Genomic DNA, 24,564 nt, shown 5'->3' on the forward strand with positions numbered 1-24,564 from the left:
ACATCAACCTCATTTTAATTTTTAGCTTTGGATTTGGTCTTCTAAATGCGAATTTTGTCATTTTTTGGAGCACACTAGCTTATAGATAACAGTAGGCTAGCCTATATTAAAAAGCCAAAACACTTTAAACAAGGAATAGCCTGTTCCAAAACTATTTGAGGGAACAGCCATTTGGGTGTCCGAAAACATTGTGGACGTTATGTGCACTTATTTAATTTCACATACAATCCCACTACTGGAACTGTGTTCTATAAATAAATTTGATATGAGGGATATGAGGGTAGGCAGGCAATACATACTGTAGATTCAGAGGCATATACTGTAAGTATTACAATAATAAAACAATGCAATTACATTTACTTTTGATACTTTTGTACTAATAAAAACGAGTACTTCTGTACTTTTACTTAAGTAAAACTCAGTCTTTACAACTTTGTTTTACTTATAATGGAGTAATATTTGACCAGTAGGATCTGCACTCTCATTCAAGTAAGGAAGTTTTGTACTTTGTCCACCTCTGATTATAATATAGCCAAACCTAAAATAACATTGATAAACAGTGAACACTTGGGCAAATATAAAATATATATCTGACAGTCATATTTACATGCATGTATTTATTATTATTATTATTACATAACATTTATTTCAAACACAACAACAACATAATCCAGAAAGTACAAAGTAAACAATTGTTTCTGGGCATTTTACATGTAGAAAAATAGCTTTTGTGGATTTTATATTCAATGTCTGTATGAAAGCATGCAAAGATATCATTTATGCTCATAAAGTAATTATAAAGGAAATGTTGCATGTAAACAAAATGTAAACAAATAGCAAACAAAACGTAACAAGCAAAGAAGCTGTATGCAAGCCAAGTATAGTGCATTAAAGGTATTATTTACAAACACACTAAATGATTTATGGTTCTCTAAATTCTATTTGCTTGTCTAGATTTCTGTGACAGCATTCATATTTCGCATTTTTGTTCGAACAATGATAGAGGCTTCTCCCTTGACATCTCTCAGTCTGTCTGAGTCAAAGTCGACAAGCAGTTTCCTCAGGCCAGCACGGGTGGGTTTGAAGGAGAATTTAACTGTCACACCTTGACCAGGTCCAATCTTTCCACTAGAGAAAGAGAGATATTAACAGTCAACCATAACTTGGATGTCTTGGATCATGTCTGATGCACTTTAGGAAACTCATACTGGATCCTAGAATTCTTACTTGTGTCATTTCTAAAACTAGTACTTACTGTGTTTTTATTTCTCTGGTCTCTGTTAGTCCTGCTCCCTCTGCGGTAAACACGCCTCCTTGAAGACTAACAGGCAAAGGATTGGTGAAGGTGATGTGTGCTGTCAATTTGCGTGATACAATCGCATTTCCAATAATCTGAAATGAAGAAAAAAAACATTGATTAGCAAAAGTGGTCAGTAAAGCCTCTCTCATCATTTACTCACCCTCATGCCATCCCAGATGTAAACAACATTATTTCTTCAGATAAGCACAAATGACAATTTTTAGGAAAATAATCCATCTCCGACTGTCCATATAATGTCATTGAACAGGTGCCGCTCAGTTGACGCTTGAGAAACCACACACAGTGAGCCTACGACCCCAGTGGATGAATCAATGTCTATTGAAGCAAAATGATAGGTGTGTGTAAGAAAAATACAAAAAAAAATCTTTGTTTGTGTTTATCTAAAGATGAAGAAAGAAAGTCTTATACATTGGGGATGGCATGAGTGAGAGTACATGATGAGAGAATTTCGAATTTTCCCATTAATTACCTTGATATGAAGTACTGGCATTTTTAAGGGGATATTGATTTCTTGCAGGATGATGTTGTCTTGCTCAGTGGGTTGAAGGAGGGCTGTGACCCTTATCATGTGATGTTCAGACACACACGCCCCATAATGGTCATACTGAAGTCGCAATACTTCTTTATGAGCTAAAAAATGATGTAAGATAATTGAGAAATTATTGTTAACTGCAAACTTTGTTTGCAGATGCCATATGTGCAATCATAATTTTGTTAGTCTACCTTTGTGAGCTGGTAATGTAAGAGAGGACGTCTTTCTCTGGCACTCTCCGCGGTGGATACTATTGTAGGTTATTGCGTTCGACGTGACTGTGAGTTGTGCATCTGTGTCCTCCCTCCCAGCATTATACACCTCTATGAACACATCAAAGTCTGTCCCGTGTATAGCTGGAGCGTGCTTGATGAAAAGCTCAAGCTGTCCTGGGACTTCGTTCTCTCGGCCCACTTGTCTTCCTGCCTTTTTATAAACCTGTCGCTCCTTCATTGAGCCTGTGGTGGGAAAAAGGATAAATATCAAGTGTCAAAAATTCCAAAATCAGTTTGCAAGGACAAATATACATAAAATGATTTTCTTGCCAATGTGTCTTATTGTGAATAGCTCGAGGGTGAAATGTCTTTCTTGTTTATGCCAGCATCATCGAGATGTAATTTATAGTATAAATAAAAAAAGAAATAAATGGTTAAATAAATAGAATTTAAGACAATGACCTTAGAGTCACCATGAAATCAAAATGGACAATTCTTGTTTTTTTTTAAATTGAATATTACAGTATTTATTATGATTTATCCATGCACATTATTTTTTTCAAATTAATGTGCCCTCATAATCTTTAATCAAAATTACTTCCCCTCCAACATGCAATGACATTTCCAATGACGTCTTTAAGGTATCTCATGAGGGCAAGACAACATGTCACTCACATGACTTCACAGCAATAGTCAACCACAATGATCCAACGATCCAATCAATTCATGATGGACAAAATCAAGTCTCGCCCTTCATTTTTTCTTGTTATGGCACAATACGGTAGAAATGACTATTGCAACTTCCGTTTCATGCAGAATTTAAAATCAGAAGAGATGTCATAGATCATAAACTCGTTTAGTTTATTAAAGAGTGTTTCAATAAAGTTGAAACAAATGAATAGATTCGACTTGCTGGACATTACCTTCAGGATATTTGTAATTAGCAGTAATGTCCTCTCTGAAGTCTCCATACACACTCTTAGTGCTAATGTTCCGTCCAATAGTTTTACTGTTTTGGGACACTTGAGATCGTTCCCCATCTGGATGAACAATCCAGACAATCAGATCTGCGTTCACCTCAGAAAACACAAATGGGGTGTCGTACTTCAACCCCACCTCTCCTTCCTTGACTGCACGGACTGGGCAAGGCCCACAGCAGAAAACTCCTATAAGAACATGGAAGCAGTCAGAGGATGTAGTCAAACTAATATTCCATTTTTTTTACACTTTAAGGAGTAAAGCTTCCTTATACGAAAGATTACCATCACTCCTTTCTTGAGGCGTTGGATCTAGCACCTGCCATCCATCGTAACCTTCTGGGAGGTCATCACGTTTCATCCAGGACTCGACCCAACAGTGGTAATTCCTGAAAAAAGGATGAAGCTTACAGATCAGTGACTACAGAGGAGAATGTTTTTGCTTAGAGTTATTCTTTATGAAACGTATGCTCTAATTAAGTATCAACGTTGTCTCAAATATTTCTCCTGTAGTTGCTTAGGAGAAATAAATACAGACAGAAATGAAACAACTGTTGTCATGCAGAAAGACAGGCTTTAGAGCTGTACGTTTTATGTGGATAATATCAAAACTTACCAGATGCTGTCCTTCCTTCCTTCAGACACACTTTCAAGTTGATCATCGAAGAGATAATCCACAGAAATGTTTGCATCGGTGTCATGAGCAGATGAGTAATTAGTGATGCATCTGGTTGGAATGCCAAGACAGCGGAGGACTGTGGAAAGGCGAATTTACAGATCACGTGCTAGACATAATAACATTAGTACGCTATTCTGAATTTAGCAAATGATTCATAAACTGCTCTGATAGTTCAGTTCAGAGAAGAATTTTAGTATTCACTAAATCAACCGCCTCATTCATTCGGGAATCAGACTACAGTGTGTTCAGCAGCACTATGTTTTTGACTCATTAAAATGACTCATAAGAGTCACTTGTTTGTGAATCGGACTGCTGGTCGTGTATGTTTTGATTCACTACTAAAAGAACCGTCTCAAACAGTCATGAATCCAACTGGTACTGTATTTTTGATTCATAAAGAAACCTGAAACCAGATATTTGTTCATGAATTGGTCTGCCCTGATGCGTTATATACGTTTGGTCGACTAAGAAGGACCATGTCATTTGTTTGTGAATCGGCTGCCCTGATTGCGTTGTACATTTTTGCCCACTATTTCGATGGCATTTTCTTTTTATTGCATCACTGCAAACCCAGAAAACCCGGAACTCAGGTAAAATATGATTTCTTTTGTCATGCTGCTAAAGATTCAGCAGCAGGAAAGAAAAGTGACACCGATTCTTTTTTTCCTCACCTGTGCATGCCACTCCTGTGAACACCCAACACTGCCCATAACGTACTTTCTGACCTCCACCCTCACTCCAGCGCCTCAGGATGGGCACACTGCCATTCCAACGTGTGGGTGCCACCCCATCACTGTACTCTCCATCCCAGCGCCCAGATACCACCCCGCGGTCATCATTAGCATTCACCTATTAATGCAGATTATGTGATCATAATCATCTTCTTCTTATTCTTTAAGAGTTTTATGGCGGCTGGCAAACCAGATTATGTGATCATGTAAAGTAAACCACTTTTTATAGTGTAGTTTAGTTCAGTGAAAAGGTCATTTATGCCTGAGCAAATATGATTATAAAAAGAGGTGGAGACAAAGAATGACAAAGAATGTTAATAAATGCCTTACCATGGCAGTAATAGTCCTGCTAACATAAACAGGGCTTGCTCTGTTGACAATGTCCATCTCTGAGTTTTTCATGGCAGCAGGCGAATTGTCCAGAATTTCAAAGCAAATATCCACCACATCTTTCTCAAACTGTTTGAAAAGAAAATGCAAGGATATGAATATCTTGTTTTGCTTGCATCAGTGTTAAAAAGTAAGCTGAGAGGTATAGAGGTTTTCTTAAAGGAATATTGCGAATTAAATACAGTTAAAGTAAGCAGCTGACATGCTGTTGGTTACCACAGAAAACAACCATAGAAGCTGTTATCCGCCTATATGTGCATATTTGTTTATATGATTGAGATTATTGTGGTAAATGCTGTCTGTAGTGCCTAACTTGCATTTTACAGAGAAAGCCCATCATAATGTGGTGAATTGAGTTTTTCTTGATCGCCAAGACCTTCAATTTCTGTCTGACTGAAAGGGGAGACTGAGAGTCACTTGTTTGTGATACAGATATTGTTGCTAAAATGTTTTACATCTACAGAGAGTGATTACACAGCAGACATGCGGTTCTCCTCCCACCGATCTGTCACAATTCACACTCTGCCTCATCTGAATTCCACCACCATGCAACATCACCCATAAATCCTGACTGTGTGTCAGTCATCTCAGGCCATGGCACTTTCTCAGAGAGGGCACTGACCACAAGACTGACTAAACACATAGGGACTATATAAATTTGGATCTTATTTGGTGAGCACGTGTGAATGCATTTGTAAATTACCTGCCCAAAGTTCCAGGGCACAGTGGTGATATCATCCCAAGAGCCCTGGTACAAGATCCCATTTTCATTTAAAATGTACTCATGCAGCAGTTCCTCACTGGGAAGGTACACTGAGTCATCTACATGAAGAAAATATAATTGAGATTTGTGCGTAAGCCCATAATGATCACATATGTAATAATTATTTAGAATTTTGTATAACAGCATTCTTTCAGTGTGATGTTTTTAAATATAATTTGAATATTCTTGGCTTAGCAAAACATTTGATAGCATGCAGACTACAATTTTTAATCCTAATTTGTGTAGCTATAAAGAATCTAAGTAGACAAAAACATTTAACTTAATAGCAAGGACATTAACTATAGCCTACTATAAAGTTTTAATAATCGTTGTAAGTAAAACATTGACAGCTAATCAGAATCCACAAGGCTTTAAAGAACTGGTGAATTTTGATCACATCAAGGGTGATTATTAAAAGGAGAACTACATACGTTTTAATAATTGTTCTAATTCTATGAGAATAGGGACGTCCATTACACACAGCGTTAAAATATCTACCATCTTCCATTTTAAATGGAAGAATACAAATTAAACGTTTTACAGAAGAGACAACGTCGGGAATTTAGATTTTTCAGGAGAGGAATCCCTTTAAATACTCACCTTTGCACCAGGGATTGAAAAGCAGGTAGAAGGTCTGAGGCTTGGTTTGCTCCTGGATCTGCCCATCAGCCGAGAGCAAAACCACAGTCATGCTGTACAGACCCACAGGAGCATCAGCAGGGCTGTGGAGGGTCAGCATCACCTCACCCTGAGCATAACGCTGACTGAACCACCATTTCCCATGATCCTGCTCTGAGTCTGAAACCTTCAAGACCACTTCATTATTCTTACCTGTAACACACAAACGTATGTACAGAAATACTTTTGAAAAATACTTTTGAAAAATTATGGAATTGTGGAAACTAACAATTACATATATTGGATCAATTCCAAATATATATACGTATCCACATGTTAAAAGATGCATTGTGCTGTCTTAAAGGGCACCTATTATGCAAAATTCACTTTTACACGACGTTTGAACGTTTGAATTACTTCTTGTGGCCTCCTGCGTATCCACAACGAGAACAAATAATAGCAATGCAGTATAAAACTGGTCGATTTCAAACCAAGGCCTGGTTTCACAGACAGGGCTTAAGTTAGATTAAGCCAGGATTATGCCTTAGTTCAATTAGGGCATGTTTACAAAAATAGAAGAAAAAAAACCATTGCTGGTGTGCATATTTTAAGATATTGGTATGTCAGTGCAAGTTGCTTTCAGTTAAAACAGCTCAAATCTGCGTTTTAGTCTAGGACTAGCTTAAGCCTTGTCTGTGAAACCAGGGGCAAATGTACATATCAATTTAAGATAATATTACAGGTTCAAGCCGCAGTCCAAATCCTGTAAACCATCTGTCTTTCTCGCTGCTTAATCTGTTACTCTCTCCATCAGATTACTCACCCAGGTGTAGTATGAGGTTGAGCTGGTGGTCTGGGATCTGTGGGATGTGCTCAGTACACTGCAGGACTACAGAGAAGGGCTGACCTCTGCGCACCAGCAGACGCTCCATGTCCATCTCCTCTGTGCGGTGAGCATGGTTATTCTCATAACACTGCAGATCTAAGTCACTCTGTATGGCTGGACACAAAAGAAATGAATAAATATACTATATCCAATATTCTAAATATTCACTTGTTTGTAGTGAGCCTCTGAAATGCTCTGTTGCCTAATGGTGCATGCAACATTTTATATATATATATTTTGATTATGGTATAGTTTAGTGATGACAACATTTGTTTTCCAGCCTTGCTGACAAATTTGAAATATGCACTGGAAATTTCACACACAAGAAGTGATTCATGTCCTAATTTCCTTCTAAGTGAAGTATTGGTTTTAAATCTTAACTGATATAACTCCAGTATTGACTTGCATTATATTTGCATACATTATCTTTGTATGTATATTGGGGTCTAAAAGTGTGGGACAGAAAAGTTATGACAAAATAAAATGAATAAGACTTTTTTAAGATCTAAGGCTCTCATAGGCTCTAATCAAAGGTAAGCAAGTTGTTAACTTCCACAAAAAGTCAAAAGTTCTTAAAAAGGCGAACTTTTTATTCTTACGGTACTTTTGGGAAACGCAGCCCTGACCTGAGCCCTGATGCTACATTTACTTTTAATGTTACTACTGTAGCATGCAAATTTATTTTTCGCTTTCCAAGATGAGGCTATAAAGCTCAGACCTCACAAAGAGATCCGATACTGGACCAAATAAAATATTAGTCTGCCAACAAGTCAGTGGTCCGTTTCCATATTTATTTTAACAATGCAGAGCATTTCTAACCCACCTGCCCAACATGAAACACAGCCAACAGAAGTATTGCCACCATGAATATTTCACTTGGACCTTTAGCATCTTATAATTTAGCTGTTTGAGAAATTATATTTATTGAAATTGTGTAATAATCTTTTCATTTTAACCAGGGTAGAAAGACCACATTAGTGGAATATAAATTAAAACCTGCAGTTTCCTCCACTAATGAAAAAATATCATTCCAGCCCTCTTGGCAAAACTCTTGAATGCACTTTAAACACCGTTTTTATAACATCAGTATCTTGACAGTAATTAATTAGTAAACAAACATATTATATTTAAAATGCAAGTGTGTGTAACAGTTGTTACACTATTATTGCTCTGAATCATGAATATACTTTGAACTTAATAATACAAATATAAGTGACAGAACATTAAAGTGACTCTCTTACCATTATGCCTGGCCATTGATGGATTAAGTCTAACACTTCTTGTAAGTGATCGGTGAGGCTTTGTAAAATCCTGCTCTTGACGTTTTCTGTAAATTTATCCAAGTTAGCTGTCTTCCCTGTAATACCTTTGCTTTTTTAGGATCCGTTTTATAACGAAAGATCATCCACGCCCCCTGACGCCCCACCGTCTCAAAAGTTGACTGTCCTTCTTTCTGCAAAAGACACACCCTGACTCACACTTGGCCTTTATGATCTCTGACATCACACACACATACAAGATCCTCAAACAGCCAGAAGTGCTGTGTACTAAAGACAGTGATTTGTGTGTATAGCTCTACCTCTGCCTCTGTGGAAAAAGGATGAAGGCTAGGGAATTTACTACAACCAGCGTAATTTCTGGAAACACGTCACTACTGGAAGCACTCTGTTTTGCGTAAGGGCCAGGGTTACACACAGGGGCCTTTGTTAAAAAGAGAAGTTCTGATGGTTGGATGACACTTCCATAATATTTCATAGATTTACTCCACACCTCTATTTTCCGGACTCATAGTCAGTTTCTTTCTATTTTTAATTCCTCTGTAAGTTTCCTATTTAACCATGGGAGAAAAGAAAAATTGAATTAACACGTGTTTCTGGGTCATGTGAAGGCCTCAAATGTTGGATTTAATAAGGCTAAACTTTTTCCTGGCATAAAAAATGAAAATCAGGCATTTGACTTTAGTTCAGTTTTATTTCAATGTTCAACAGCATGAAGGCAAATGGGTCATCAAATATTTTCAGAGACTTAATCCACTCAAATAAATCCTTTCCTCCACAAACTCTCCGTCACATGCACAATATAACAGTTTCACATATATTATTATCTATAATGTATAAAGTGTAATGCACTGGCATGAAATGCCTGACGTGTCAGATAAGGGTCAAAGAGTCATATTGCGGAAGCAACTAAAACCTGTGACATAATTTTGTGAGAAATTTCCCTACTATTTGTGGAGTTAATTAAATTCCATTAAGCTCCCTCACTGATGTTATGACAGCATTAAACTTTTAACAACTGGGAGTCACATAGATCATTTAGAATTCTCTTTCCCAAAATAAAGTCATGTGTCTGCTGTATTGTCTGGAAGAACAATGACCTCTGCGGCAGTGGATTCTCACCATGCTGTGACATTACTACAGTGCTTTTTGATTACACAGGCACACAGAACGGTCTCTGTCTTGCTGATATGATGGGAAGCAACAACACCATACCACACCTACACATAAAAAAAACAAGCATGTGTGTGACACTTAGATGAGGAATGTCGGAAAGGGTAGTGTTCAGAAAAAAGACCCACACCACCTCTTCCATAAAGCAAGCACAAAGATTATGTACAGAGATTTTTGTTGAATTTCACATTACGCTCTAACTGATGAATCATCAAAGAGTTATCGTCACACAAGTGAGGAACATACTAGTAAAAGATTCTGTTAAATGAATGAATGTAAAGAAAGAGGAAGGTTCAGAGGAAACTCGCATAGTCTTACTACTGTAATCTGTCAGACCTCTACTGTACGGAAACCAATGCAGAGGCATTGGAACAATCTGAAAAGTGTTTTTTTACTGAATAAGTAAAAAATTATTGCTAAAACCTTGTTTAAAAAAACTAAACTATTTACTTGTCCTTATTGTTCCACATGCTGAGTTTACAGTAAACGCCATGATTCTCTTTTGCCACTGACAGAATTTCCTATTTTTCCTACAAATAATATTTTTTTGTAGTTTTCCTATTTGAATTGAAGTTTTCAATTCTAAATGGATTTTATATTTATGCATAACTCTTCAAATACAAACTCATAAAGTATTAAAGGTGCTATATGTATTTTTTAGAGGCCTCTATCGGTGATGTTTCAGATTGCAACCAATTTTTACAAGAGTTCTCGAACACACCGGAGAAAGCATCACAGAACATGCTGGAAACTCATGTAAACTTCCACAGAAACGTTACAATAATATGGTACTTTTATCAGCTTGACGTTGAACTAATGCTCCATGCTCGTAACATGATAATGTTACATTTGTGGTGTTATCTACATAAGGCATTTCACTAACTATTTGTGTATCTTTTACAATCAGCAATATCAACATAGGTGAATGTATAATATGATAACGACAACAGTTAGTGAACTAGACTGAACAATTTCAGTGTAACAGTAAGATCGTTGGAAGTAACATTACTGTACAGAACATGTCTGTAAATCTGTATTATAAACAATATGATAGTAGTGGATGAGTGACGTTAGACAGTAGATCTAGTACATAAAATAAAAGTTACATCCTAAAGCACCTACTTTTTGCTATCCTGGAACAGTCTTTTCTATTAATTTCATGTCTCATATGTTGTAGTTTACCTTGCTATTTCATTAGTTTACCATTATTTCAGCATATCTGAAAACTTGTAATTTATCACAATAAAAATAGCAGAGGTCTCCATAATTCAAACACTCTGCCGATGTTGATCCGTGTTTTCGTCCTAAGTCGATCCGATTCACGTTTGGCCTGACGAGCTTCAGCAGATTCATTTTAGTTTTTTATATTTATGTGGAGTTTGTGTTGGAGTCTGTGTTGTGCTGGAGGCAGGAGTGTTTTGGTGTTATCAGACTCCATGTCGTACGCTGCAGTGCCGTCATATATAAAAAGGAGAGAGGCTCGGGAGCGCGCATACACGTCACATCCAATTGGTTTCGCAGAAAATCTGACCCGGAGACTTCACATATAAATAGGAACACTGGCCTTCAGAGTTAATAGCAAAACCCAACAAGTGAATCATTGTAATGTGTGATTACAACCCCTTCACACACAGGCAATAAAAAAGGGATTCATTTTAGAAGAAAAGTTTCATATAGCACCATTAAAGTGGCCCTTTTTACAAGATGTATTATAAATATCATGTGTCCCCAGAATGTGTCTGAAGTTTCAACTCAACATACCCCACAGATCATTTATTATACCGTCTTGTAATTGATGATTCCATTTTTAAATGGAAAGAAAAACATTCCTGTTTTCTGAGGCACACATCCGAAGCACACGCACAGAAACGTGTCCCGTGATTATTAAACTAAGTTCTCTTTCCCAATGTGCATATTAGATCTGTGTATTAAAGTGACAGCAGTGGTGTACATGGTGCTAATTTGAATCGAACAAAAGAAAAAATTAACTTAATTTACTCACTGCTTTTGATTGAATAACTTTAGTAGCTTCAATAAAAATATATTTATTACTTGAATGTTGCTGCTAAATAGAGAGACTAAGTCCCGCCCCTCCGCTTCCGGCTCATGGGACCTTATTTCGGAAAAAAATATGTGTGGTAGTCAATGGCGAGAGACAACTTATCTTTTTATTCCGTCTGAATTGTGCCCTGAATTACACATATGATGTTTGTCAATTTAAAAAATAATTCCGAAAGTCAAAAACGTCGCAGTTTGTCATAAAACAGAAGAGTAACATTTAGTTTTATGTGAAAATCGCTCAATGAACTACATCTCCCGGGAAGCGAAACAACGAACAAGATCCACTGCTTGTGTGTGTGCGGTCTGGTACAAAACACTCAGGTATGACGGCGTAACGTTACGAATATAACGTAAGATTATAGAAACAATGACATACATTAGCCTCAGTAAAGTTAGCTACATTCATTGAGAGAAAATGTGCTCCTTTGGGGTTTGTAGTCTTTGTAATTACATATTTTCACAGTCTTATACCTCAACGGTTTTACATCAGACTGCGACTTTCTTTACTTTAAAATGTATCTTTTAAATTGACAAACATCATATGTGTAATTCAGGGCACAATTCAAACGAGATCAAAATATTTGTTGTCTCTCGCAATTGACTACCAAACAATATTTTCCGAAATATGGTGGTTAACCGGAAGGGGAGGGACTTAAGCTATATAAACGGACTGAGTTACTGAAGGGAGGAGCTAAGCTAATAGGGCAGATACCGTCGCCAGTTGTGAGCAAACAGTTAATAAATAATTCTTTAACATATAATCATCCACTAACCTGCAACAGTCCTTTCTGTACTGTTCTCGTTGACTCAGGTCATTTTTAGACACTTTTCTGCAGAGGACAGATGTAAAACTTTGCTGTTGTCGTTTATTTTTGCTGAGATATACTCTCTGTGAGGTATGAGATAGACTTTGGTCCCTGGAAAACCATCCAGTTAAACAAAAAAAAAAAGTTGTCAGAAGTGGGATTCGAACCCACGCCTCCAGAGGAGACTGCGACCTGAACGCAGCGCCTTAGACCGCTCGGCCATCCTGACACTCAGATGTGTGGCGGCTTTTTCGCCGTCTAGTGGTGGTGACTTTATTTTTCTCATTTTTTTCTTGTTTCAGCCATACAATTTATGTTATGTAGATTATATACTACATCATAGTGTTAATGTTTTTGTGTGTGTGTGTGTGTGTGTGTGTGTGTGTGTGTATCCTGTGACATCTAGGGTGGCCATTTCTATAACACCAAAAGTAAGGACAGTTTGCAGGATTCAGTGAAGCGAGTAGTATGAAGCTGCAGACTCGGAGACCTGCATCTACAGTCCCCCACCCAGAGTCCCGCATTCTCAGACCCCTCATTTTATCGAATCGTAGTAGCCTAACGTTACTCGTTTGATTTATTTTTTAATCAAACTACGTTAGCTCATAGATACAACATATGAAGTCCATTTAATATTTGTAAAGATAGTTTGTAACAAAATTTGAGCCGTTAATTTATGTTTTTTCGCCCTCTTCCCCCCGAAAATATTTTGATAAAAAATAAAACATTGTAGCAATATAATATCACATACTATTTTTCAGAAGATAGTACAATTTGTAATTGTATCCCTTCCATCAGTAACAATGAGTTTTGTTGGCACATGCATTAAGCAGGGAACGCAAATATTTATTTGGATAACTAAATAAAACGAGACCGTAATATTGCATCCTATTGTTTTCAATTGCATTTGTGTGCGGTTGTAATACGATCTTTCGAACAGCAGGAGGAGCTGTCTCAAAAAACGAGGGTCTGTCTGCTGGGGGACTGTAGATGCAGGCTCCGAGACTGCACCTTCATAATATTGGAGTGAAGCATTGCTGGATATAATATAAATTGTATGGCTGTTTTTAACCGTTTCATTAAAAAACAACAAGAGAAAAATTAGGTCACCACCACTAGTCCACCAAAAATTACACATATCTCACAGTGTCAGGATGGCCGAGCGGTCTAAGGCGCTGCGTTCAGGTCGCAGTCTCCTCTGGAGGCGTGGGTTCGAATCCCACTTCTGACAACCTTTTTTTGTGGTGAAAAGGTTAACTGGATGGTTCTCCAGGGACCAAAGTCTGTCTCATACCTCACAGAGAGTAGATACCAGCAAAAATAAACGACAACAGTTTTACAACTTTCCACTGCAGAAAAGTGGCTAAAAATGACCTAAGGTCAACGAGAACAGTACAGAAAGGACTGTTGCAGGTTAGTGCACGATATGTTAAAGAATTGTTTTTTAACTGTTGTATATAACGTGAGTTTCAAAGCAAGGAGTGCAATGAATTTTGTGTATAGGAAAGAGTATTGTACATAATAAACAGTTTCATATTTAAATGACGAATGTTATGATTGTTAAAAGTAGCCATTACTTTCAATTATACTGTTTTAAAAGCTCCGTTCTATGTTGAAAAAGTGATAAGATTCAATAGCTACAGGAACAAATTTTGCACTGTTGTTGGGTAGCTTTAACATTCAAAGTCCACCACGACCATATATATACGGTGTTGTACACACAGTATGTGTGTGTAAAATTGTGTTAATTTGTTTTACTTGTAATACTTGTGTACATGCAACATATCCTCTTCTGTCAATGAGTATGTCGATTTAAGGTTTTTAACCCTTAATTGTAACTTATTGTTTGCTATCCTGCTGTTTCCTTTTTTATAAGAGGAAGGGAGAGGTTTCTCACTTTTATTATCCTTACTGAAGTTATTTATTACTTTGTCAAACAGATGTATCCACCTAACCTGCATGATCACATTAAATACATTAGGTGTGCAGAGGTAGGTAGAGAGAGAGAGAGAGAGAGAGAGAGAGAGAGAGAGAGAGAGGGGGTGAAAGAGAGAAAACCAAGTTGCTAGGTAGTGACAACACCTGCATTACCTGTTCTGGTCTGTCTCCACTCAGTTTCAGGCTTTCTTTTTTACTGAGAAGAAATGGCAGATTTTCCTGGTAAGGTCAGCACTCAGACGAGCTCTCAAGAACCTCAAAGAAGTTATGGAATCCCATCGAGTGTTGACATCGACTTCATTAAGGGCATTCCTGGTATTCTTCTTTTGGCTGAGATTGTAAGTTGGAAAACATGTCAATTACATTTTCTGTGCTTTATCATACAAAGTGTTTTTTACTCTGCTTTTGAAAACTATATCTTTCTCCCTTCATACACTCACACCCACTTTTCTATGCTGTTTCTTCATTCTTTAGACATAATGCTGGGTTTCCAGTATTGAAATACTGAGACATTGTCTGAGACGAAACTAACCAGGCCCATGTACAATGGATTATGGTCATAATGATCCATACAACTAGGATATTTTGCCAGTGTTAGATTTATTACCACACACAGTCCTGCATGCTTACACAGAGTTTGCATATAGGTAAATGTAATGTTTACATTTTGGTACTTGTATTAGGTGTGTTTCACTGAACTATGTCGCTGTGTTATTTAGAAATATTAAAACTAGATTCAGCAGTACATATGGACATGCAACTATCAAGACAAAGCATACAGCAAAATATTTATCTGACTATGAGAAAACATAAATGACTAATTAAATTATAAAATAAACATTTCTGAATATCAGTATTTAAAGGGTTAGTTCACCCAAAAATGAAAATTCTGTCAGTATTTACTCACCCTCATGTTGTTCCAAACCTCTATGTGTTTATTTGTTCTGCTGAACACAAAGGAAGATATTTGGAAGAATGTTTTAATCAAACAGATCTCATTCCCCATTGACTACCATAGTAGGAAAAAATACATACTATGGTAGTCAATGGGGAATGAGATCTGTTTGATTAAAACATTGTTCCAAATATCTTCCTTTGTGTTCAACAGAACAAATAAACACATAGAGGTTTGGAACAACATGAGGGTGTGTTAAAACTGACAGAATTTTCATTTTTGGGTGAACTAACCCTTTAAGAAGTTGATCTTATCTATCTAATCACCGCTTATTGGGTCAATTACCCTAATAAAATGCTTCCCTCAAAACAAAGACATAACTTATGTAATCATTGTTGAATTAGTACATATAAATGCAATAATATTGAGCTTTAGTGAATATTTGACCTGAGATGTGTCTGTTTTTAGTCTTTATTCTGTGGAGCAAGTCACAATTGTTGTTTGTTGGTATCTTGTGTCAGACACAGCCTGAAATCTGAGACTTTCATCAGATGAATAATACATCATGAACTTTTGATATTCATTGTACAAATGAATGTCATTGACACCATCTCTTCATATAAAAAAATATATTTCTGTATTGGCATTTTCTGTACTTGTTTTTATTTTTTATTTTTAAAGTATAACTGTGATTGTGAAAACATTCCTGAGGACATACATCAATACTTCCAATTCTAAATATGATATAATAATATCATAAAATATACACTCACCGGCCACTTTATTAGGTACACCTGTCCAACTGCTCGTTAACACTTAATTTCTAAGCAGCCAATCACATGGCGGCAACTCAGTGCATTTAGGCATGTAGACATGGTCAAGACAATCTCCTGCAGTTCAAACCGAGCATCAGTATGGGGAAGAAAGGTGATTTGAGTGACTTTGAACGTGGCATGATTGTTGGTGCCAGAAGGGCTGGTCTGAGTATTTCAGAAACTGCTAATCTACTGGGATTTTCACGCACAACCATCTCTAGGGTTTACAGAGAATGGTCCGAAAAAGAAAAAACATCCAGTGAGCGGCAGTTCTGTGGGCGGAAATGCCTTGTTGATGCCAGAGGTCAGAGGAGAATGGCCAGACTGGTTCGAGCTGATAGAAGGGCAACAGTGACTCAAATAACCACCCGTTACAACCAAGGTGGGCAGAAGAGCATCTCTGAACGCACAGTACGTCGAACTTTGAGGCAGATGGGCTACAGCAGCAGAAGACCACACCGGGTGCCACTCCTTTCAGCTAAGAACAGGAAACTGAGGCTACAATTTGCACAAGCTCATCGAAATTGGACAATTAAAGATTGGAAAAACGTTGCCTGGTCTGATGAGTCTCGATTTCTGCTGCGACATTCGGATGGTAGGGTCAGAATTTGGCGTCTACAACATGAAAGCATGGATCCATCCTGCCTTGTATCAACGGTTCAGGCTGGTGGTGGTGGTGTCATGGTGTGGGGAATATTTTCTTGGCACTCTTTGGGCCCCTTGGTACCAATTGAGCATCGTTGCAACGCCACAGCCTACCTGAGTATTGTTGCTGACCATGTCCATCCCTTTATGACCACAATGTACCCAACTTCTGATGGCTACTTTCAGCAGGATAATGCGCCATGTCATAAAGCTGGAATCATCTCAGACTGGTTTCTTGAACATGACAATGAGTTCGCTGTACTCAAATGGCCTCCACAGTCACCAGATCTCAATCCAATAGAGCATCTTTGGGATGTGGTGGAACGGGAGATTCGCATCATGGATGTGCAGCCGACAAATCTGCGGCAACTGTGTGATGCCATCATGTCAATATGGACCAAACTCCCTGAGGAATGCTTCCAGCACCTTGTTGAATCTATGCCACGAAGAATTGAGGCAGTTCTGAAGGCAAAAGGGGGTCCAACCCGTTACTAGCATGGGGTACCTAATAAAGTGGCCGGTGAGTGTAAGTTATCTAATGACCATCACCAAGATGATTCACACTCAATCACTATATAGTATGTCATCAACATTAATTAAAACGCCTTTACGTTTAGAAAAGCCATAGTGAAAATACACTAAAAATTATAACTAAAGGTTTTCTTGATTTAACAGGTTTCCCCCAAAATTAAAATCCTGCAATCATTTAGTCACCTTTGTGTCTTTTTGAAACATATATGGCTTGCTTTCTTCTCTGAAACACAAAAGAAGATCATTTGGAAAAAGGTTTTTTTGGCCAATGTCAAATGAAAGTCAATAGGGTCCAATGCTGTTTTTTAAACTCCACTGACTTTGTTGTAAGGACAGACAATAAAAAAAAATGTTTGGGTGGATTATCTCTTTAAGCGACCGTATTTTTCCTATATCATCCTCTGTTTAGGTTGTTGGATTACTGGTTTGGGCACTGATCGCCAGTACTCCACTCTCCTCTGCATCTGCTTATGTCTGGGTCATGCTTGTCAGCGTGACTCTGTGGCTTTTGAGCATCGCCCTGTTGGTTGTACTATTGCTGAGGTTTCATCAGAGTCTACCCTCAATACCCTGGCCTTTGGTGGTGAGACTTTCACTCGTCTCATAGAGGAGATGGCATATTTTAATCAAGACTTTGTTGATAAAAATCAAGTTTGTAATCATGTCTCCCTTTCTTCCTTTTAGCTCATGGTGTTTTACTCAGTCGCAGCTGTTCTATATCTAACTGCCTTTTTGGCTAATGCTGCATCCGTTCCATGGTTTTACCGTGGTCATCTGGGAACTTCTGCAGTGAGTGAAAACATCTCTTGAACTCACACTCCACACAGTCACACACAATGTCCTGAAAGAGGTGTGTCTGACTGTACACTACACACCTCATTTCTTAAGTAAAGTAAGGTGTATCTAAAGCACCCACTGATAACAGGTCAGGTGATTAAGATGTCAAGACCTAACAAATTACCTATAAAAGTATGAGTTAGTACGAGTTTTTTTATTTCTATTATTATTTAAAGAAATTAATTATCAAAGAATCAAGAAAAAAATTAATTCTGGTTTCCACACAAAAAAAATTAAACGGCACAACTGTTTTCACCACTGATAATAAGAAATGTTTCTTGAGCAGCAAATCAGCATAATAGAGTTATTTCTGAAGGATCATGTGACTCTGAAGACTGAGGAGTAATGATGCTGAAAATTCAGCTTTGCCATCACATGAATAATTTACATTTAAAATATATAAATATATAAAAACGTTTATTTAAAAAAAAAAAAAGAATTGTAACAATGTTTTATAATATTTTGATCAAATAAATGCAGCCTTGGTGAGCCTGAGAGCCTTCTTACTAAATTTTGCCAAAGCATCTAATCTGAAGCAAGGCCTTCAATTTAACTGTATAAAGCATGTTTCATTACTCAATACAGTATTATAGATCAAATAAAAGGGTTTTAGGAGATGGTAAAAATGTGAAACTGTCAGATGAGTTTAAAAGCAAGGTTCTGTTGAGTAGTATTTTGGTATAGTATAATGGTTTTATTTGGGCTTTAAAAACCACATGGGCCAGAGTCCAGATTAAAATGTGGAGCAAGCACATGACAACCCCACTCTTCTCTACAGTGGAGGAGTGTAATCACAATTTATACCTCCTCCATGTGTAAAGGTTAACAGCTTAAAGGGCTGGTTAAGTATGATTTCACCATTCTAACTTTAGTTAGTGTGAAATGTTGCTGTTTGAGCATAAAAAATGCTCAAAGTTACAAAGTTCAAAGCAAAGGAAGATATTTGCTTTGAAAGAAAAGGACTACAACTAACGGCTGGTAGGGACTACATGACATTCCTCCCTGGTTAGTGACATCACCAACCTTAAAATGTACATAAACCCGCCCCCGGGAGTGATATTTTTTTCCCCAGGATGGGTAGGGGAAGGGACAGTCTTTTTTGCCTTTGATTGGCTAGAAGGTCTCTCCTCTGATTGGTTATTTGATTTGGGTAAGTGTGTGTGTGTGTGTGTGTGTGATGAGTAGTTTTAAGGGTCTGGTTAGTGTGTGTGTGTGTGTGTGTGTGTGATGGGTAGGTTTACAGGTTGTGTGCAACTTCCCACCTGAAGAGAGGACGTTTCACGGCCAAATCAAATGAACAATCAGAGGAGAGCCCTTCTAACCAATCAGAGGTGAAAAAAATGTACGTAGGCCTACCTCCCCCTACCATCCTGGGGGAAAAAAATTAACGCCCGGGGAAGACAGTCCATGTTGAGAAGAAAAGTTGTTGAATAAGAGTACATTTGTGAGTCAACTCAAAGTTTAGCATCCATCTTTTCACATGTTATAGAAATTCACTCTGTGTGCATCTCACAACAGTTCCTATATAAGCGATTTACAAAATATCCTAATTGAATATAGTTAACTTCACATCAGCAACATAAATTCATCAACTGACCCTTCAGAGACGTCCTGTTGCATTCTACATGTTGTCACTTCTTCTTGAGTCTCTCCATCTTTGTGTCTGCATGAGGTACGCTAATTGTAATCGCAGCTGTTAAGAACAGGAGCTCTTGAAACCCCGCCCTCTGCAGCAGCTAATTTGCATTTAAAGGGCCAGGCTCAAAATTTTAACATGCTATATAAAAATATCTGTGGGCTATTTTGTGCTAAAACTTCACAAACACACTCTGGAGAAATGTCCCATTTCTACCTACTTAACTTCCACTTGGTTTTGAGGGTGAATTGACAACACGCTGACATCAAACGCCCATCCATTTACAAAACCAATCAATGTTAAGATATGGTCAAGATGCAGCCACATAAATGATGACAGGACACAAGTATGTCACGTAAAGTTCTTTAGTGCGCTCGCAAAATTGCAGTGTGAAACCATACCAAAACTTTCTGAAAGTATAAAATGTTTCAAAAGGTGAACTTTGGTTTGGACCTTGGTGCGGACTTTCAGGTGTGAAAACACCCTAAAGTTTCTAAATTATTACAGCATCTTTAAAACTACATATCTTCTCAATGACTGCTTATATTCATAAATGTAAAAGAGAATTGTGCCCTGAAATCATTTATCTGGGGTTTAGCTTGTATTACGGCAAGTGTTAGTTCTCCCAAAATTGAAAATTCTGTTATATTTACTCATACTGATTTTGTTTCCAACCTGCATGTATGCTCTTTGGACCCTATTAACTTGGTATTATATATAATTATTATTTTGTGAAACTTCATCTTAGACTTGAGTAAAATTGGTAAGATCTTAATTTTTCTTAATATATTTCTTCTTGCAGTTCTTTGCCATAGTGGTGACCCTGTTATATGCAGCTAGCAGCTACTTTGCCTATTTGGGCTGGAGGGGTGAAGGGCAAAACGCAGCGGGAAGTACAGTGCCTGTGTAGACCATCCTCTGATTAACACTGTCATACTCCGTGTGAGGACACTTACTAGAGGATAATACTCGGATGATTTGGTATTGCTGAAAATCCTCTTCAGGAACGTCCGACAACCCTTCAGAATAACGGTGGCCAGCATAATTGCAAGATGGTTTGTAAGATGGACATTGTGTGTAGTGAGAGTCACCACCTGCACGTGCAGCATGTTTGGAGTCTATAAGTTTTTTTGTTTTATTCAACACGGCGGTATTGGTTAAAAGTGACGACATTTATAATGTAACAAACAATTCTATTTTAAATAAATGCTGTTCTTTTGAATTTTCTGTTAATCAAAGAAACCTGAAAAACAAATACAACCATGTTGCCATCACAGGTATTACATCCTGTTTTAGTTGTTTTAAATGTTTTTTTCCCCCCGCGAGATTACTGTTTTTGTTGTATTTTTGACCAAACATCCATGGTTGAGCATTGTAGAATCCTTCAAAAACTTAAAAAAAAATCTTACCAACCTAAGCACAAATATGTTCTTGCAATATTGTACAGTTATGCTTGAGAACGAAATTGATTCATTGTTTTGATGAAATATGATTAAAGAAAAATTGTATTTATTTCTTCTCGGGCTCAAATATTTCTATATATACAAATAAACAAATATACACAATTACACAACGTTCATCTAGTAGGAACAACACATTGTATGTAAACAAGGGAGCAAAAAAGATGAAATTTGCACTGTATACATCAACAAAATATATTATTTTAAAAAGCTCACTTTCACAATATATGAGATAAATCCAAAACATGGACTCAACATCACATTAAAAAGCATGGAACACCTACGAATTTATTTGCATTGTTTCTGGTAATTGTATAAACATATATATTTTTTTAATAATGTAATATTTCACCTGGGGAATCTTCAAGCCTTGTGAATGTTAAAAAGGGGTTTTCAGAAATGTTGTCATATTAGGCACATTGTATAATACTTTTTTAATGAAAAGCCCTTTTTGATTGTCAAGTGAAAGGAATTATTTTGGAATCTAATGATATATAAAATGGAGGGGTTCTTGTGTGAAAGTATGCAATGGCAGCTTTGAGATGTTGAGGCTCATTAAAACTTTCTACATCAACTTGGTCAGAAACAGAAATAGTGTTTTGCTGCACTGTAGGCCAAAACAAGATATGAAAAACTAATCCAGACTGGGTGGATTTAGTGACAGATCATGAGAATACTGTTAAAAGAGTCTCATTGAATGAGCTGACGGTTAATCTCAATCTTACTTCTAAACATGAACAAAGATTGTCGTCGGTCACTTTAGTATTAATGTTCGTTTTGGGATGAGTCGGAAAGGAAGTTTTAATGTATATTCATTTTATAAAGGGGAGAAATACATGAAATCCCCAGTTTTAATGGTTCAGCTCGATTGTGAAGCCATGCTGGAGGTCAGAGGTGAAGCTGAAGCAGAATTTAATGACTTCACTACCAGTCCGGTACTAAGGTCCAATCCTCTACCCTCCTTTTCCTATAAACAGAACGGGAAAATGAGTTTCTGCCACAGACTACTGGCACATTTATAGGTTTTGTTCATGGTAGTAGAAAAGTAGGCCAAAGTGAATTAAGCAGAACAGCATTTCTCTTAAGTGTAGAAGAATCGGAATAAACATTATTTTACATTATACATCCTGTATTTTGAAGTTTAAAGAAAAGAACAGGTTTTTTTACTTACTGCTCTGTAATCAATGAACATCTCTTTAAAGGCCATAAAGTCAGTGAAAGTGAGCAGCATGTCAAGTATGTCACCTGACACTTCATCTTTGTGCTGTCTAATTGAAAAAGAGAAAAGGATTACAAATCATCAGGTAAAAGTCACTAAGTATAAGTCACTCATGTAAATACCTCCATCTAGTGGTAAATTATGTGTATTACAATAAAACATTTTAGAGCAGAGTTTTTTAAACTGGTCCAGGGGGCTGCAAAAACAGTGTGTGTGTGTGTGTGTATATATATATATATATATATATATATATAAATAAGATAAAACTAAATATATAAATAATAAAAAATTAAAATAAATAATACATCTATCTGTCCAGAAATAAAAAACTAATGATGTAAAGTGATAGAAGCTAAATATTTTCCAAATATTATTTTATACATATTTGTAATATCATTTTTTATAGTAAAAACTGGGACATTATACTTGAAATATATATATCTGCCTTTCAAGTTTTAGGATGGGGGTCCCTCACATTACATGATCATATTTATGGGCACATGGCATAGGTTGCTCTAGTCTTTTCTGTATGGTTAAGTTTAATATAAATAATATATATATATATATATATATATATACCCACACAGTATATATATATATAATATAGAACAGTCCAAACTTTTGAATGGGACTGTATTTATACACATACATGTATTGACAGTCACTGTTAAGCCTGAGGATTATACTCGGGTTTAGAACAGCTGGTGAATTCGCCGTACTTAAGTGAATGGGTGAAGGAATCCATGTTGAATCCAGGAATTCGCTCTACCAACTGCTGTTCCAGATGCTTTTCTAGAATTTCAATCTGAAATCACACAAAAATAAATAAAAAAATGACAGTTTAATATTTCCATCTCAACAAGGGTCACAAATGTATGATATAAAAACTCAAAAGTATCACGTACATATTCATTAAATATAGGTGTATAGCTGAGCTTATTCTCCTCGGACTCATCAAACTCAAGGTAATATTTCTCCATGAAAGATTGCTGAAGATATTGGAATTCATCCTCTGTGGAGAAAATGTGTTAGTTACAACTTGGTGAATTTCATGATAACTAGGTCATATTTCACCCAAACCCATATGTCTATATATACTAAAAGCACATTTTCCACATAAATTCTGGGACATGTTTTTGTCTTGTTAAAGATGAATTCTACTAGATTATTTTCATGATTTAAAGTTATGGTCATAAGTGATTTAATAAAATAATAGATGAATACCCATAATAATGTCCTCGATGTTCCCAATTACCATGTCAAATTCTGCATCAGCATCTGATGATCTGAAGGGACAAAATATTATGGATGTGTAAATTTGATAAAGCTGTAAGCATTTTCACAGAAAACAATCTTTATAACTCACTTTGAAACTGCAAAGTCCTCTTCTTCCAAATTCTGCATGTCAACTATGTTCTCGATACCACTCAGCAGATCTTTTGGGTTTCAAAAAAAGTTGAGATAAAGAAGTGTAAATAACGTTACAAAAAGCACAGCTAAAATTTTAAATATCCGGCGAACAGTCGCGACAGACATGATGGCAATCATGAAACTAGTCTGCCAGATTTCAGCAAGCTAACGTTAGCTGGTTGTAGAGCAGGTTCATGGCTGACGCACTGCAACTTTAAAGACGCCAGTGCACAACCAAACGGGAGTCGATGATTTTTCAATTCGCACGTTTATTAATATTTTAAAACAATTAATCACCTGTCTCTTGTGAATCCATCCTAAATAGCCCCAACGTTCTTCCTGAAGTCGCTGCTGCCACGGCAACGGGAGAACGCGTACTTGTTCGAAATGTTTCCGGTAGAAACAACTTTCCTTTCATTTAGTTCCGCCTCTTTGAGACACAGGACTGTTCGGCTACCATATGGTGGCTACTCAAAAAGATTTTTTTCAGCCACTTCCTGTCATCATCAATGTTTTTACGACAACTGTCACTCACTACTCGATCAGTACATTACCGCCACGATTTGTACTGTACTTATCCTGCATTTGCGAAAAAAAGAATTCTTTTGCATTTTATGTTAAAATTCAAGAATTTCTCTTAAAAGTTGAAATGCCTAACAATCACGAGGAGCGTCGGAAAGTGAGACACCTGTTGTCTGCGAATTTTATCGTCAAAGGTAGCTATGGCTTAAACTAATCTAGGAGTACTG

The 24,564-nt window shown here is 37.0% G+C and overlaps 3 protein-coding genes and 2 non-coding genes across 7 annotated transcripts; 2 read left to right on the top strand and 3 right to left on the bottom strand.

Moving 5' to 3' along the window:
* Positions 1-602: 602 nt before the first annotated feature.
* tgm2l (transglutaminase 2, like) lies at positions 603-14,661 on the bottom strand. 3 transcript variants are annotated; one of them, XM_039693007.2, is made up of 13 exons: positions 14,521-14,661; positions 7,050-7,226; positions 6,209-6,439; positions 5,549-5,667; positions 4,786-4,914; positions 4,396-4,573; positions 3,662-3,800; positions 3,331-3,434; positions 2,992-3,234; positions 2,045-2,311; positions 1,791-1,951; positions 1,256-1,392; positions 603-1,128 (listed from the first exon to the last, which is right to left on the bottom strand). In XM_039693007.2, exons 2-13 carry the CDS (start codon positions 7,162-7,164, stop codon positions 951-953), a joined length of 2,001 nt encoding a protein of 666 aa, XP_039548941.2. In that variant the 5' UTR covers positions 7,165-7,226; positions 14,521-14,661; the 3' UTR covers positions 603-950. The 3 variants fall into 3 exon arrangements, with proteins under 3 accessions (XP_039548941.2, XP_039548942.2, XP_039548940.2); XM_039693008.2 differs by lacking the exon at positions 14,521-14,661 and adding an exon at positions 12,397-12,507; XM_039693006.2 differs by lacking the exon at positions 14,521-14,661 and adding an exon at positions 8,354-8,686.
* trnal-cag (transfer RNA leucine (anticodon CAG)) lies at positions 12,576-12,658 on the bottom strand. Its single transcript has one exon. It is a non-coding gene; the product is annotated as a tRNA-Leu (tRNA).
* Positions 13,578-13,660, top strand: trnal-cag (transfer RNA leucine (anticodon CAG)). The gene has a single exon. It is a non-coding gene; the product is annotated as a tRNA-Leu (tRNA).
* Positions 14,574-21,238, top strand: pllp (plasmolipin). The gene is made up of 4 exons (XM_089116420.1): positions 14,574-14,705; positions 17,663-17,836; positions 17,938-18,042; positions 20,529-21,238. Exons 1-4 carry the CDS (start codon positions 14,574-14,576, stop codon positions 20,634-20,636), a joined length of 519 nt encoding a protein of 172 aa, XP_088972546.1. The 3' UTR covers positions 20,637-21,238.
* Positions 21,214-24,381, bottom strand: arl2bp (ARF like GTPase 2 binding protein). Its single transcript, XM_039693011.2, has 7 exons — positions 24,113-24,381; positions 23,772-23,841; positions 23,630-23,691; positions 23,311-23,417; positions 23,125-23,210; positions 22,358-22,454; positions 21,214-22,153 (listed from the first exon to the last, which is right to left on the bottom strand). The coding sequence occupies exons 1-7, from the start codon at positions 24,231-24,233 to the stop codon at positions 22,046-22,048; spliced, it is 651 nt and encodes a 216-aa protein (XP_039548945.2). The 5' UTR covers positions 24,234-24,381; the 3' UTR covers positions 21,214-22,045.
* Between the last annotated feature and the right edge of the window lie 183 nt (positions 24,382-24,564).

The sequence above is a fragment of the Pimephales promelas genome, chromosome 10 (assembly GCF_988280905.1).
Source record: "Pimephales promelas chromosome 10, fPimPro1.hap1.1, whole genome shotgun sequence".
NCBI classification, from domain to species: Eukaryota; Metazoa; Chordata; class Actinopteri; order Cypriniformes; family Leuciscidae; genus Pimephales; species Pimephales promelas.

Coding starts and splice junctions, on each gene's coding strand:
- tgm2l (XM_039693006.2), bottom strand. Junction 3,235..3,330: donor GCCTCAAGAAAGGAGTGATG/GTAATCTTTCGT, acceptor ATGTTCTTATAG/GAGTTTTCTGCTGTGGGCCT. Junction 2,312..2,991: donor TAATTACAAATATCCTGAAG/GTAATGTCCAGC, acceptor TTCCCACCACAG/GCTCAATGAAGGAGCGACAG.
- pllp (XM_089116420.1), top strand. CDS start 14,574: ATGGCAGATTTTCCTGGTAAGGTCAGCACTCAGACGAGCTCTCAAGAA. Junction 14,706..17,662: donor TTCTTCTTTTGGCTGAGATT/GTAAGTTGGAAA, acceptor TCCTCTGTTTAG/GTTGTTGGATTACTGGTTTG. Junction 18,043..20,528: donor GTCATCTGGGAACTTCTGCA/GTGAGTGAAAAC, acceptor TTCTTCTTGCAG/TTCTTTGCCATAGTGGTGAC.
- arl2bp (XM_039693011.2), bottom strand. CDS start 24,233: ATGAAAGGAAAGTTGTTTCTACCGGAAACATTTCGAACAAGTACGCGT. Junction 23,692..23,771: donor GAGGACTTTGCAGTTTCAAA/GTGAGTTATAAA, acceptor TTGTCCCTTCAG/ATCATCAGATGCTGATGCAG. Junction 23,211..23,310: donor CACCTATATTTAATGAATAT/GTACGTGATACT, acceptor GTGTGATTTCAG/ATTGAAATTCTAGAAAAGCA.